Below are 13,251 nucleotides of genomic sequence, written 5' to 3' on the forward strand. Positions count from 1 at the left end.
TGTTTCTAATACAAATGTACAAGTATTTAAATAACGGTTTAAAGGAACTCCACACATGCTATACTTGAAATGTAGTTAGTTTTCTTTTAGTATGCTGCAATATAGCAAAAAAAAAAAAAAAAAAATTACATTAAATGAATGAGGAGTCTTCAATGAAGCTGTGATGACATGATGCAACAACAGTTTAGGTAGACACAACTAAGAGTTCTTTAGTCTGCAATTCACTCTTTGCTAAGTGTTACTTTCAGCGTTTTTGACAGTAAGTCCTACTTTCTGGAATCTTTGAGGCCTCAAGAACGTGACCATTTCCTCTCGTATATCATTTGATCTGCAGTTCAGACCTCTTTACAGTGACTGGGGTCTCCATGGATCCAGTGGCAGATCTGGGCATATTTTGGAGGAGTGATCCTCACAGCCACATTAAAGTCCCTCTGTTCCCCCGCTTCCATATCCACCCACTGATGTCCTGAAAACACTCCAATCACCCTCCGCTGCCACTTTCCTCTCCCACCTGCATGCTCCGCCTCTTTTTTCAGACGAATGTAAACACCTGCACCTGTAGCGCCTGGCTGAGCATCACAGTGCTGGTACATCAAATCGTCAGATTCCTTCGCCACTGAACAAAAGCGGTAGACCACTTTCTCATCCTCTTGACCAGCAAGCAGGCTTTTGTCAGTGTCATAGCCTGAGAAGTGGATCCGGGCCAGCGGGGTGGCTGTGGGCGCCACTCCAAGTTCCATATACTTCTGTTTGATTGGCCGATTCAGCTCCAGAAGGGCATAATCATAGTCAGGAGCCACAGCATTGGTGGAGCTCTCAGTTTGAATCCAACCTTGAGGGATGTGGGTTCGTTTGACTCTTGTCCAACGAAAAGCAGGCTTCTTCCTGGGTTCAGCGGCACGTCGAATGCGCTTGACACTGGCCTCTCCTCTTTCAAACTCATCTAGGTTCCCTTCATCAGCCACAACCTCTTTTCTCCCCCTGCGCCTCCTCCTCCCTCTCACTTGACCATCTATACTATTCTGTTCCTCACCATCCTCCATCTGTTCCTCTTTTTTCCTTCCACCCCTCTGTCGCCCTCCTCTTCTCCTACCCTGTCTGTTTCTTTTGCTTTTGAGCTGTAATACTCCTACTTTGACTCTCCTTGCACCCTCTAAATAAGACCTACCATCATGGAGGCAGTGAGCAGCTGTTAGCACATGTTTTGGGGAAACTAAAACTCCGGAGCATCCTGTGGAGAGACGGACCGCAGTGGAGAATGGGTAGTTGGTAATAAACTGCGAGTCTGAGATCACGAAGCGACCATCGGCTCCATAAACTTGACGTTTTTTGCGGGTTTGTGAAAAAGCACGGGTAACTGTCATATTAAAACCCTGCAGAGTGACATCTGTATGTGTGCGTGTGCCATTCTCATACATTGTCTCATATCCCAGAATCCTCTCTTGCTCATACTGGTCTATATATGGGAGGCCTCTTTGACACTCGATCCCACAAAGTGTCTTTATCCCACCTCTCTCGTCCTCTTCCTCAATACCCCTGCTGAATGACGGTTTGTTTAAGAGCCATGTGTGTGCGTCCAGCAGCGTTGGGAGGCTCTGCCTGCGCCACTCGTAAACCTCGCTGATCTCATTGTTGCTGAAAACTGTTGAGGCAGCTGCATAGAGCAGCACAAACAGGAGATTGAGGCCCATCTGAAAAGGACAAAGAAAACAAAATAGATGAAGAGTTTGATTCATTTAATATTACTGTAATGAAATTATTTGGCCAGCAGATGGCACACAAGCCATAACAATCACAGCAGCAAAGTGAGTACCGGTATTTGTGATATATTTAAAATAGACTAAGAATGCTTAAAGTTGAGAAAATCTAATATATGTCTCAAAATGTAGATACTGCCACTTTAAACCTTCATGATTAGGCAAAAATACTCTGTACAATACTAATACAATAGTCTGCTGTTTTTTTCTTAGCCTGTATTAATAACACTGCATTATGGAAAAAGTCAGCAAATCTGCAACTTAAGATTACTGTAACTCAGTTTTGATATAGGATAATATACAAAGAATGACACTGCAACATTACAGAAAGGTGGAGGTGGATTTTAAAGCATAGTCGTTCTTTGCTGAAACTGGTGTTAAAATGCCACCTGGCAAACAAATGTAAGAAACCTTTCCTACCTGGAAACAATCAAATACCACTCCAGCAATTTCCAGTAAATGGTCTCCTTCTCATTAATAAAAAGCTTCTCTCCAAAAGACTTCCAGCAGAATGAGTTCCATCATTTCCAGAGCTAAAAAAAAAAAAAAAAAAAAGGGGGGGGGGGGGAGCTGTGTGCATGATCCTCACCGAGATCTACATCCCACTTGGAAAAAAGGAAACATGACAACCAAACAGGGAGAGGGGAGGGGGCAGTCGAGGGGCTGAAGGGTACAAGCATGAATGAAGTTTTTGATCATGGGATGATGTTACATTTTGGGTCAAAAGTGGAGCAACATAGGGAGGAATTTAGGTGCATGGAACACTCTGAGATCAGTGATACTTTAAAGTTAAAAGAGGTTAGATGTAAAGGTATTTACAGACAAATCAGCTGATAAAAGGTTGCCTGTAACTGTGTTATGCTGGTGTTTCTGCGGTAAACGACTGAGTTTGGATTTATGTCAGGTGAGGTTTGAAGTATGTACAGAAACAAACACACACCATGCAAGACCTGGCACATCTGAGGAGACTGTATTTTAACCTCTGTTGGTTTATTTTGACAACTGCCAGGCTGTGCCCGAGCAACAGCAGTTCATTCAGTGCAGGAACTCCTCCTTGATCAGATACTCATGCACCTACATGCACACTCCTGCTAATGAAAGCTGAGATAATTGCTATTCTCATACAAAGAGATGGTTTGTTTTTCAACTGTGCGAAATCAACTCAATGTTTTGATTGTAAACACAACATGAGTTCAGAATTCCTTCTTTTCCTTTAGGAACTGGAGAAGTTCTGCAGATTTCAGTCTTATGGTGCGATAAGGAGGTGTTCCAACAGCATTTACTTAAAAGATGTTTTGCAGATTTTAGTCTTATTGCATGATAAGGAGGAGTGAGTTAAGTGTTTGAGTTCCAAACAATTCAAAATGAACAACAAACCTCTTTAGTCACCTTTGGCCAGACCTCTGGATTCCCTTAATTAGCACCAGTTTATTATGACATTTTGTTAAACAAAAGATCATTTCGGTTTGAAAACTGAATCTTGAGTATGGTGTCCTCATTGTTAAGTTTCTGGTATCAAATTGGTTCTTGTTGAGGTCATGACATAGGGGCTGGCCGCGATTGTCTCAACCTGTCCACCAGAGGGGAATATTTACTCCTCTCAGCTGGAATGTCAGATAAGACAAAATGAACTTTATTGACTATGAATGAAAGAGATGAACCATAGTGATGGCAGTGGTTCACACAATCTGCTTCTACACTCTTGTGAATGTGGGAAAGAACAGGACTACACTGTTTCCAGTGGAAAGAGCTCATCTCCCCTGCTGATACTGAGTTTCAGGGAGTGGTGCACTTATTTTGGGGGGGTTTAATGATGATTTATATGGTTAAGCAGGGTTTCCCCTTGTATCGGCAGTACATTGACTGCAATGGGCTCTCAGCCAGAGCTGTAAAAATAGACATTTAAAAAAAAACATAACTGGACAGAGAGTCAAAGGAATAGAAAATGAACTGAAAATGACAAAAACTTCCTGTTTTTCCCCCGAATTAACGTTTCAGTGATTTGCACTTTATAATGTCTGAATGTCATCTGTATGTATTGATGTGTGTATGTTATGTGTATGTTATGTTCCTCCTCCTCCATCCTTGTTCAACTGCTTATCCTGTTAAGGGTCGCGGGGGGTGGGTGGGGCTGGAGCCTATCCCAGCAGCTTTCAGGTGAGAGGTGGGGTTCACCCTGGACAGGTCACCAGTCCATCACAGGGCCAACATACAGAGACAGACAACCATTCACACTCACATTCACACCTACGGTCAATTTGGAGTATCAATCAGCCTCGTCCTCGCTTGATGTCTTTGGACTGTGGGAGGAAGCTGGAGAACCAGAGAGAACCCACACAGGAACAGGGAGAACATGGAGACTCACACAGAAAGATCCCATGCTTGAGCCGGGACTTGAACCCAGAACCCTCTTGGTGTGAGGCGACAGAGCTGACCACTGCACCACCGTGCCGCCCATCTGTTATATTTTCTAAAGCATCATCTTGGATTGTGAAATAAAGCATTTTAACTCTATGTAAGTTCTTGCCGTGTTATCTGGAGATAATAACCCTTGTGGGAGATTTCCGGTTAGAGGATAAAACAACTACAGAAAATACAGAATCAATGTTTTAGTTGGAGTTTCTACAATAAAAGGAGTGATGATCTCAATTTGTTTGGCAAATAGAGATGGAGAGCCAGGGGGGAGTGTGGTGACCTTATATTACAAGAGGATGTGAAAACTTTATGACCATCCATCCATCCATCCATCCATCCATCATTATCACAAATAATCGTTCCCCATGTTTCATCAATTAAGAGAAGTACAAGTAAACTTACCGGTTTTTATAACAGCAATAAAAACTGTACAGGAAATAATCCATTTACTAACATAAACAGCAAGAAGGAAATGATCAGACAATTATACTTTCAGCATTTGAAAAAGTAGAACTGCTCAATGATACTAGTCTGCTGGTATTGCTAAAATTACCTGTAAAGTTTCTTAGATGTGCTATATTAAACTTGTTCTCTTCTTTAACAACAACAACAATTATGATAATAGTAACAACTGTTTAAGTACTCTGAGAACAGAGACCTGCACCAAGGTCTATGTACATTTCCTGAAAGCCAGTGGAAACGTAATTGTTGCATTATGTTCCATCAACTGTAATGAAGCAGCCCAGTAATTTTTGTGCACTCCTGCTGATGAACAGAAAAACAAACAAGACAGCAGTGAAAGCAGGACCTCTTAGTGAAGGTAAATTCCAATGCACATCTGCAGTAATGGCATAAAGCCCTCAGCCAATTAATGCCAACTGTGATCATGGTGATTAATAATACTGAGTATCAAAGTAGCACCAATTATTTGAGAACTTGTGTTTTTGCTAAAGGTTCCCCACATGTTCTTAAGAGCCTGTGTGACTCTACTTGCTTCTTCTACACATCTACCCCTGCATCTTTCTGTTCCTCTGATTTTGACCCTCACCTTTCGTGCTTTTGTTTGATTAATTTCAGTATTGACTTGTTTGGTGAACCACCACGACCGGGGGGGTTTGATTCCTGCCCCCAGCTGCCAAACTAAACATTCTCATTCATGGTCTCTACTTACAGACTTTGTGGACAGCAGTCTGGGTCACTTCATAACCGGTTCCTGCTGAATTGTGTCTAGACGCCACTGTTAATAAAAACCAGTCCAACTAAGGGGTCATCAACCGCTGCAGGAGAGTGCGCGCCATTGGTGTGACTCAGTGTTTCCAGTTGCTCCTTTGGACCCAGGCTCGGTTTTCTCTGGCCAACTCTCAACAAGGACATCACCACTTTCCCATGCAAAGATGACTTCTTCTCTAAATTTGTTGTATGTTCTGCTGCCAAGATGATCAAAAGTTATTGTCAAAATCTGAAACAGGCAGTGTTTGTCATCAATATGGGGTTATCCTGACCCTTGGAAGACAAGTATGCTGAGAAACTTGCAAAGTGGCACTTGCGTGTGAGCATGGAAACAAATTAAAAATTACGTCTAGCTGATAGAAATGTTTCATTCCATAATCAATGTGCCAGATTTAACTTGGTGAAGGATGCAGGTCCTGGTCACGGAAATTAAAAACTGCAATGTCATCATAGACTGACAAAAACAGTAAAGAGATCTTGTGGTTCGTGGCAGTAAGAAGTATTTTTTTCTAATGGCCAGCAGGGGGAGACTCCACTTGATGCGAAAGTCTGATTAAGTTGAATTCTGTGAGGAAAATTTCTCACTTCAATGATCGGGCCCGCTTTAGCAAACATGATCAAGTTTATGTTTTTATTAGGTAGTGTCAAATGTTCTTTTATACAATGTGATGTTTGTCTTAGTCAATACGACGCTACGCAATGTACCTGCTGGTTTGGTTAACTTAGCATGAAGACTAAATCCCGAGGTAAAATGGACCAAAAAGCATGATGCTAAATGAGCCAGAGTTGGTGGTTACAGATCCCAAACATGATGAAATAATGAAGATTTTCACATGCTGGTCTGACAATTGTGTTTGGACAGGGCCAGGCTACATGTTTCTAGTTTTCATGCTCGCCTACAATAGTGATGCCCCAATATTTATGGCATAAACATAATTGTGGTATAAATCTCATAAACCAAAGAAAATAATTATTTATTCCAACATGAGAAACGAACTTTAGGAAAACAATTACTGGTGAAAAAAAAAAAAAACTTTCATTCTCATTCTAATAGCCTATAAGGCCAAGTTAGAATGCGCAGCCAACTTAAAATTTAAAAGTGCTGGTTTTTGTAGATATAATTTGATTAAATAATAAAACATGAGAAAAAAAGCAATGGGAAAGAATTTGAAAACATAATTTCTTTCTTTCTTTGTAAGTTGGGTCAAGTCTATGGAGAACTAGAGATAATACTCAAATGCCCTGGGCTGAAAGATGAGTCATTGTTTCTTGTTCTTTTCTCACACATCTAAGATTCACTGCCCTTTTCCCTTCTCATCCTCATCCTTCATAAATCTGTCCTATCCTGCCCTTTATTTCACTCCATCGGCCTTTTTACCCCACTTATTTTAAGTTATTTGTTATAATAAAAGACGCGTGTGTCTTTTCCTTATCATGATCATCTCGCGTTCCTCATGTCTTCTCTTTCGCTCATCATTTTTTTCATGATGGTGAAAGTCCTAGAGAAACCAGGTGCAGGAGAGAGGAGAGCCCAAAGAGAAGGGAGTGGGGGGGGTTTATTTTGGCACTCTCCACGTCCTGCTGTCTTGTAATAGAGCTACACTGGTTCCTGTCCAACTGTAACACTTGTTTAATGGAAATTCTATGGCCAAATTCTACAGAAAGTACTTCCCTCAGCATCAGTCAGTCCAGTTGATAAGGTGGTCTTTGGATACTCATAGATCTCCAGCTGCAAAAATCGATGCCAGTTATGTAAATACAGTATAGAGATTTACTTCCAACTGACTTTCTTACTGCAGCCTGAAAAACAGTTTCTTCACGTGATTTGCTTGCAAAGTTCACATGCAAAAAGGTAATTTACACAAGAAAGTGCAAAGAATATTTACAGTAACATGATAAGTTCCCTGTTTGTTCAATGCACTTAAAATGTTTCTATATGTTTTAATTGGGGGGCGGCATGGTTAAGAGGTAGTGTGGCTGTCCAGCAACTGAAGGGTCACCGGTTTGATCCTCACTTCCCCCCAGCCATGTCGAAGTATCCTTGAGCGGTATAGAAAATGGATGGATGGATATTTTAATAGCAATTATGATAGTATTTGCTATGAATCAAAAGTCAAGGAAAGGTTCCATTCTACACCTGCAATGCACACCATTCCTGCACATCACCATGCTGGTGTGTAACTTCTTTTCTCAGTTTTCCTATAAAGATGCAGTATGCAAAGTTACTGTTGCCTAACAACGCTTGCAAAACAAACTGAGATTTAAAGCACACGTGGTGATTCAGTCCGCATGGGTGCTCTTTTATGGACTTGCACCAATAAAATACTTGTGGACCTGTATGATGCACAACTCAGATGCACATGTAGAAACTGAAAAATCAGCTGGAATTTCCAATAAAAGGTCCATAAAAACACGAGTCAGATGATGATTCTCAGTCCACCTCTGACATCACAATGGTCCATCTTTAAGGCCACCTGGCTGATAGATGGAGGGAAAATAGATGTGCATTAGCCTGAAATAGTCTGGACAACAGCACAGACGACTATGAGACCAAACACATGGGAATTATCACTTCAGGGATGTCCATCTTCCTGGATAAGATCAATTTCCCATGGCCACCTACAGTATTGTTGCCTTCATGAACATCCTTTCAGAGTCACATAAACAACCACCCCCAAGTTTAAAATGAATGAAGAACATCTGTGTTATGGACAATTAGAGCTCATTGAGTTGTTCCACTTTTCACAGGCTCAGAAGAGGACTTCTAAGGAGAGGGCTGTTCTGCAGGAGTGTGTTACAGTTTTGTGGTGGACAACATGAGGTGTTGGCAACAACCCTTAACAGCTTTAAGGTGTTTTGGGAGTGAAAAACAATTCAAATAGTTTCCAAAAAGTAAGGCATACATTCATTTTTACCCAGAAAAGGCAAAGCTCGCTATCTGTATTTGCTTACAGTCCAATGATGCCATAAATACGCCACATTAGTGTACTGATGTTGGAATAAATTGAGAGCCACAAGTACTGTTGTTTTGTTCCCACATAGAGAATCATATGTCTTCCATTACAAAGCCCACAATAATAGGCAGGATGATAAAAAGAGAGCAAAGAGGGAGATCTAGCACCTGATGAGACATTTTCAAGGGGTTCAGTTTTATTGCTTTTATGTCCAATTGCATTCAGACACACAAGAACATAAAAGTTCATTTAAACTTGAGCTGGACTGTTGTTGCAGCAGCATTTATGTTCAGAATAGTTGTTTTTACTGATTTCAGGTTGGTTTTTAATGAGCTGGAGGAAGTGCTATGACCTCACTGATCTGCTGTAAACTTTGATTTGTCCAACACAAAAGACTTTTGATCAGATAAACTATTAAAACAGGATGATGTTTCATTCAGAAACATCTGCAAAGCCTCCATGTCACTCTCAAATTGTAATGCTATCATAAACTAAAGTCTGATAAACAAGCTGACGTTTGCTGATGTGTCATCAAGTTATAACTCCAACAGGAGGACGATAATTTCTTCTTCTATTATTCAGTACGAAAACAGATGTGTGTTTGTGGCATTTGGATGTCTGTTCTGCTGTTGGTGTGTGTTTGTTTCTGTAAATGTTTCTCTTTTTGAGTACACGTGTGCGTGCGTGTGGTCCAGTTTCTGTTTATGGAATTTTTTGCCATGATAAGGATGACTTGTTAGTGCCGTTTACTCTTCTCCATCATTCCAAGGTTTTTCCCACCATGTGTCCAACACTTGAAGACATCTGAGGAGTTTTAATCCTTAGATGAACCTGGGAAATTATCCGTCCAGCAACTCCTCAATCCTCATAGTGGATTAATAAATCCAAAATAGGTTTTTTGAATCCCTGCTCCAGGAGCAGGAACTACACTCATTTTCTCTGGAAACATCTCTGGTCTCTGATGTGTTTCTGAAGCTCCTACTTCCGTCCACTTCTTACCCGAAGTACACTGAAATACTTTTGCAGCTGATTTTGGACAGACCACGTAGCAGCAAAAACAAGCTAACAGGCTACAAGTGAGCTAAAGAACACGTCTGTGCTTTTCCTGCAGTTTCTTCTGTAGTGTTCAGTGTGTGCAGATTCCACATGTCCAGGTGTCAAAAAAACACCAGACTAAATTAGCCTCCCCCACCTGAGTCACCTTGTTGTGCCTGAACGGACCAAATCCACACAGCCAAATTTCTGAACCTTACGTAGCTTCCCCAGAAGGGTGGAAGCCATTACGGAGGCACATGATTTCTGGAAAGATTTGTTCAGCATGCACCTGTAGGTGTCATGCTGTATAACCACGTAGGTTCAGCCATGCTACGTACATCATTCTATGTCCTCCTCACTGCTGTGCATGAGTGGCTCCTTTGATGTTTTCTATGAGCATGAAAAAATGACTATGGCCTCTTGCCCTGTACAAGTAAAAAGTTAATTGAATCCTTATTTGTCTGTAGCTGAAATTAATCATCTATGGAGTCTTGGAGTAATTATAATATCTGACCTATTGGAAAATAAAGTGAGTGCACTATTAATACCATGTGCACTAAATGTATTCCTTGAGTCCAATTTTGAGGGAAAAATGTCAGGACTTTCCACAGTAATTTATCTGGGATGAAAACAGGTTGGTTACTGCTTGATTTGCTTTCTGGACAAGAGAAAGAACTCTCTTATCCAATGTTTGTCTTTGACAAATACCAGATAAGCATTTTGAGATTAGGGTTCAGTGCTAAATTACTCACCGTGAGCAGGTTTTTGAGGAGTTAGCACCTTGAAAAGTGACACTAGCTCAAACTAGCAATGCTAACACGTAGGGTAATCAAGTGCAATTTTTTGCAAGGTAATCGTTGTTCGGAATACATGTTGTCCTCTGACTGGTGCGACACAGAGATGGGAACTTGAGTTTTAGATTTGGACTCAAATTACACTTAAGTGGAGCACACATTTCTGTCTGAGACCTGACTTGGACTCGATCTTTGAGACTTGTTAACAATCTGTCTTTAGTGGATAAACATTAAGAAATTAACTGAGCTGAATGCCATTCCTGTCCATCATGTGTATCCTTTCAGGCAAGCAGCAGCAGCATACTTTTAGCATTTTTCATAACATTTGCAAAGAAAATGTTCCACAAATCACAAACAAAATAAAAGCTGTATGCACATTGGTGAGGCTGGATTGACAACATCAAACTTTATCAGGCAGCTGAGAATGCATTCACATAGGTCAGTCACTAGGTAAAATGAAAGTTAACAATGAGGTTAGCAATCATGATCAATGTTAGCTCAGTTGTATCAGTTAGCTTGGTACTAGCTTTGTGGTTTGTTAGCTTGATTAGATTGGAGTGTACTGGATATTTTTAAAAGACATGTGACTGCTTGCTTTCCAGTGTTATCTTTACCATAATGACAATAGTTCACTCACATTCCTGAGCCACCACCTGCTGGCTAACGTAAAACTGAGAGAAAGACGTACTTGGGGGCTAAATATGGAGAAAGAGAGTAAAAAAAGTCAGAGATTTCTTAACTCATATTTACACAAAAAGACTTGTGAGCATCTCTGGTGTGATAAAACTCTCAGACAAGGGTATGATTTAGTGGAAGGCATACACACCCCTTTACAGTTCCACAGCAAAATAAGAAAATTATGAACACACATTTGATGGATGACAGTTTCAACCAACATCTGTGGACAATGTTCAACGTAATTTGCATTTTTTTAAAGTATTGCCATGTGTATGGTTCATTTGTCTATAAAGAAGAAAGTGTTTATGCATGTTTTGGGTCTGGTAGAAATGGGCACATTTGATGTTTACTATGAGACATGTTTGCCAGCAGGAAGCAGTACATATTAAATACACGGAGAGCAAACTAACTGCTTTCCTTGCACCATTTATTGAAAATGTCCTACGAGCACATTTTGCAAAGAAAAGGAGACCAAAATGTGTGCAACTTATCTGTTTTCTCCAAGTTATTAATGTGACAAATTTAGGCCTTGCTTTTCTTTTTTTGTTTCTTTTGGCAATTCTCACAGATGTTGTGTTTTACAGTGTTGTCAGACCTTGATATAGACTTTGACTGTCTTCCAGCTTGTTAAAAAAGGGGGATTTCAGTGTTTTGGGGAAAGAAGCAGGAAAGTCTCACATACTCTGGTCTCATGTGAGACAGTTTGGCAGATTCATCATGAAAATACAATGACACATGCGTAAATCACCCAGCTTTCTACTATACATTGTTGGTTTTTTTTGTCTTTTTTCATCTCCCTCTGCTTCAGTTTGTATGGAAACGATAGCTAGCTTTGTTAGCCAAGTTGCACAGCTGGATGTTCAGCCAGGGATTATGTCACTTTATCACTTAATTTGCATGTGCAATCTGTCAGTCTGTCTATAACCTTTTCATGTCCTCCCCTCACTCTCTCCTTCCATGTGAATAATGATTATTTTCTTTTGGTGCCTTGGAAGACAATGTAGGTCAGTCTGTTAGCTGGTTAGCCAGACTTGTGGATGAAAGATCTCATCAGTGTATTGATAGACATGAAATTGTGTTCAGACATTCATGGTCTCCTGTGAATAAACCCCTAAAGGTTTGACATTTGTGGTCTGGAGTGAGTTTGACAACTCCTTGCCATCAATGTACAGACACTGTTTTCCTCTTAGGATATATTCAGTGGCTTTGGTGATTCCTTCACTTTCCATGCCAATATGACGTTATAAATTGATGTTCGATTTTAAAAAATCTTCATAAGATTGGATAGACAGCGAAGGAAAGGAATTAGGAGACAGCAGTGAGTGAGAGCATGGGCTTTACACCAGTGGCACAAATAGTTGAAACCAATCGAAACTTTTGCAGAGTGATTAATGACATAAAATAACATGCAGCTGTTGCTCTCAATCTGGCTCTTTACATTCCCATGATTCAGTTTCCCGAAAACAGCAACAGCATGCAGAAAATTCTGACTGATCCAATTTTCAAAAATTGATATGAATCACAGTGACTTTAAGTCTAAAGAAGTTGGCGTGATGTACCTTGTAATGAATATTTTATAGCTTGACTAACACGGGATGACCTAATTACTTGCTGAATTATTCTAAAATATCAGGGCAGATGACTAAGCTGCATTTAAATAGAACTTAAGCCATATCATTTCAAGACAACAGTCCAATTCATCATGAACAGACCAAATGCCAAAGTCATCCAATTACTTTGGATGACAGAGTCCATCTGGTGTATATATTTTTTTTTATCATTTCCAATTCCCACCCACACGCATTCATACTCAAACTAATAAAACACTAGTATGAACACACTCTTCTTTCTGACCACTGACAGAAGTTTGTTTTCTATCTGCTTCTAACTGGAAAGACAGATAACAAACATAGCAATCATTTATGGGGCAACAGCTAAGAATCCAGGCCAATAAATACTTTACTCATCACACAGTCCAGAAATTAATGTTTCGAACAATGAAGATGAAAGAAAAAGAGTTCTTCATGAAATCCACATGGTAACTGTAATAATCCTTAGCATATAACTGTGTTTAATATCAACATATGATTTTAGGTAATTATGTTCTGCAATATTTCAACAGCACTACAATGGAATATACAATTCTAAATCCACGAGATACACAATAACTGTATATATATAAATGGGTAGATGCCATCAAATAATGCCATTTTCCAATACAATTTATCCCAGATCTGAATTCCAAACACTGGGGCATTCTCAACATCAAACTCATTCACAGTCACTGTAAAAAGAAACAAACACACAAACCTGCTCGTGGAAAAACAACAACAACAACAACAACTCACAGGCGATAGAAATGCCTTGCCATTGTTCAGTGTGTCTGAT

General features: G+C 40.1%; 1 protein-coding gene across 3 annotated transcripts in view; it reads right to left on the bottom strand.

The window, feature by feature from the left end:
* LOC147243117 (inactive serine protease 35-like) overlaps window positions 1-13,251 on the bottom strand; it is a 68,101-nt gene that overhangs the window by 8,925 nt on the left and 45,925 nt on the right. The window contains exons 3-4 of one of the 3 annotated variants that reach the window (XM_086189817.1): window positions 2,178-2,290; window positions 80-1,691 (exon numbers count right to left, since the gene is read on the bottom strand). The exons of 1 other annotated variant lie outside the window; for it this stretch is intronic. In XM_086189817.1, coding sequence (XP_086045943.1) covers window positions 336-1,691 — 1,356 coding nt within the window. In that variant the 5' untranslated portion in view covers window positions 2,178-2,290 and the 3' untranslated portion in view covers window positions 80-335. Of the gene's footprint in view, window positions 1-79; window positions 1,692-2,177; window positions 2,291-13,251 lie in introns of those variants that run through there. One more of the 3 variants, XM_086189818.1, reaches the window with a different exon arrangement.

This window comes from Aulostomus chinensis, chromosome 20 (genome assembly GCF_037954235.1).
Source record: "Aulostomus chinensis isolate RoL2024-O1b breed Wild chromosome 20, RoL_Achi_v1.0, whole genome shotgun sequence".
NCBI classification, from domain to species: domain Eukaryota; kingdom Metazoa; phylum Chordata; class Actinopteri; order Syngnathiformes; family Aulostomidae; genus Aulostomus; species Aulostomus chinensis.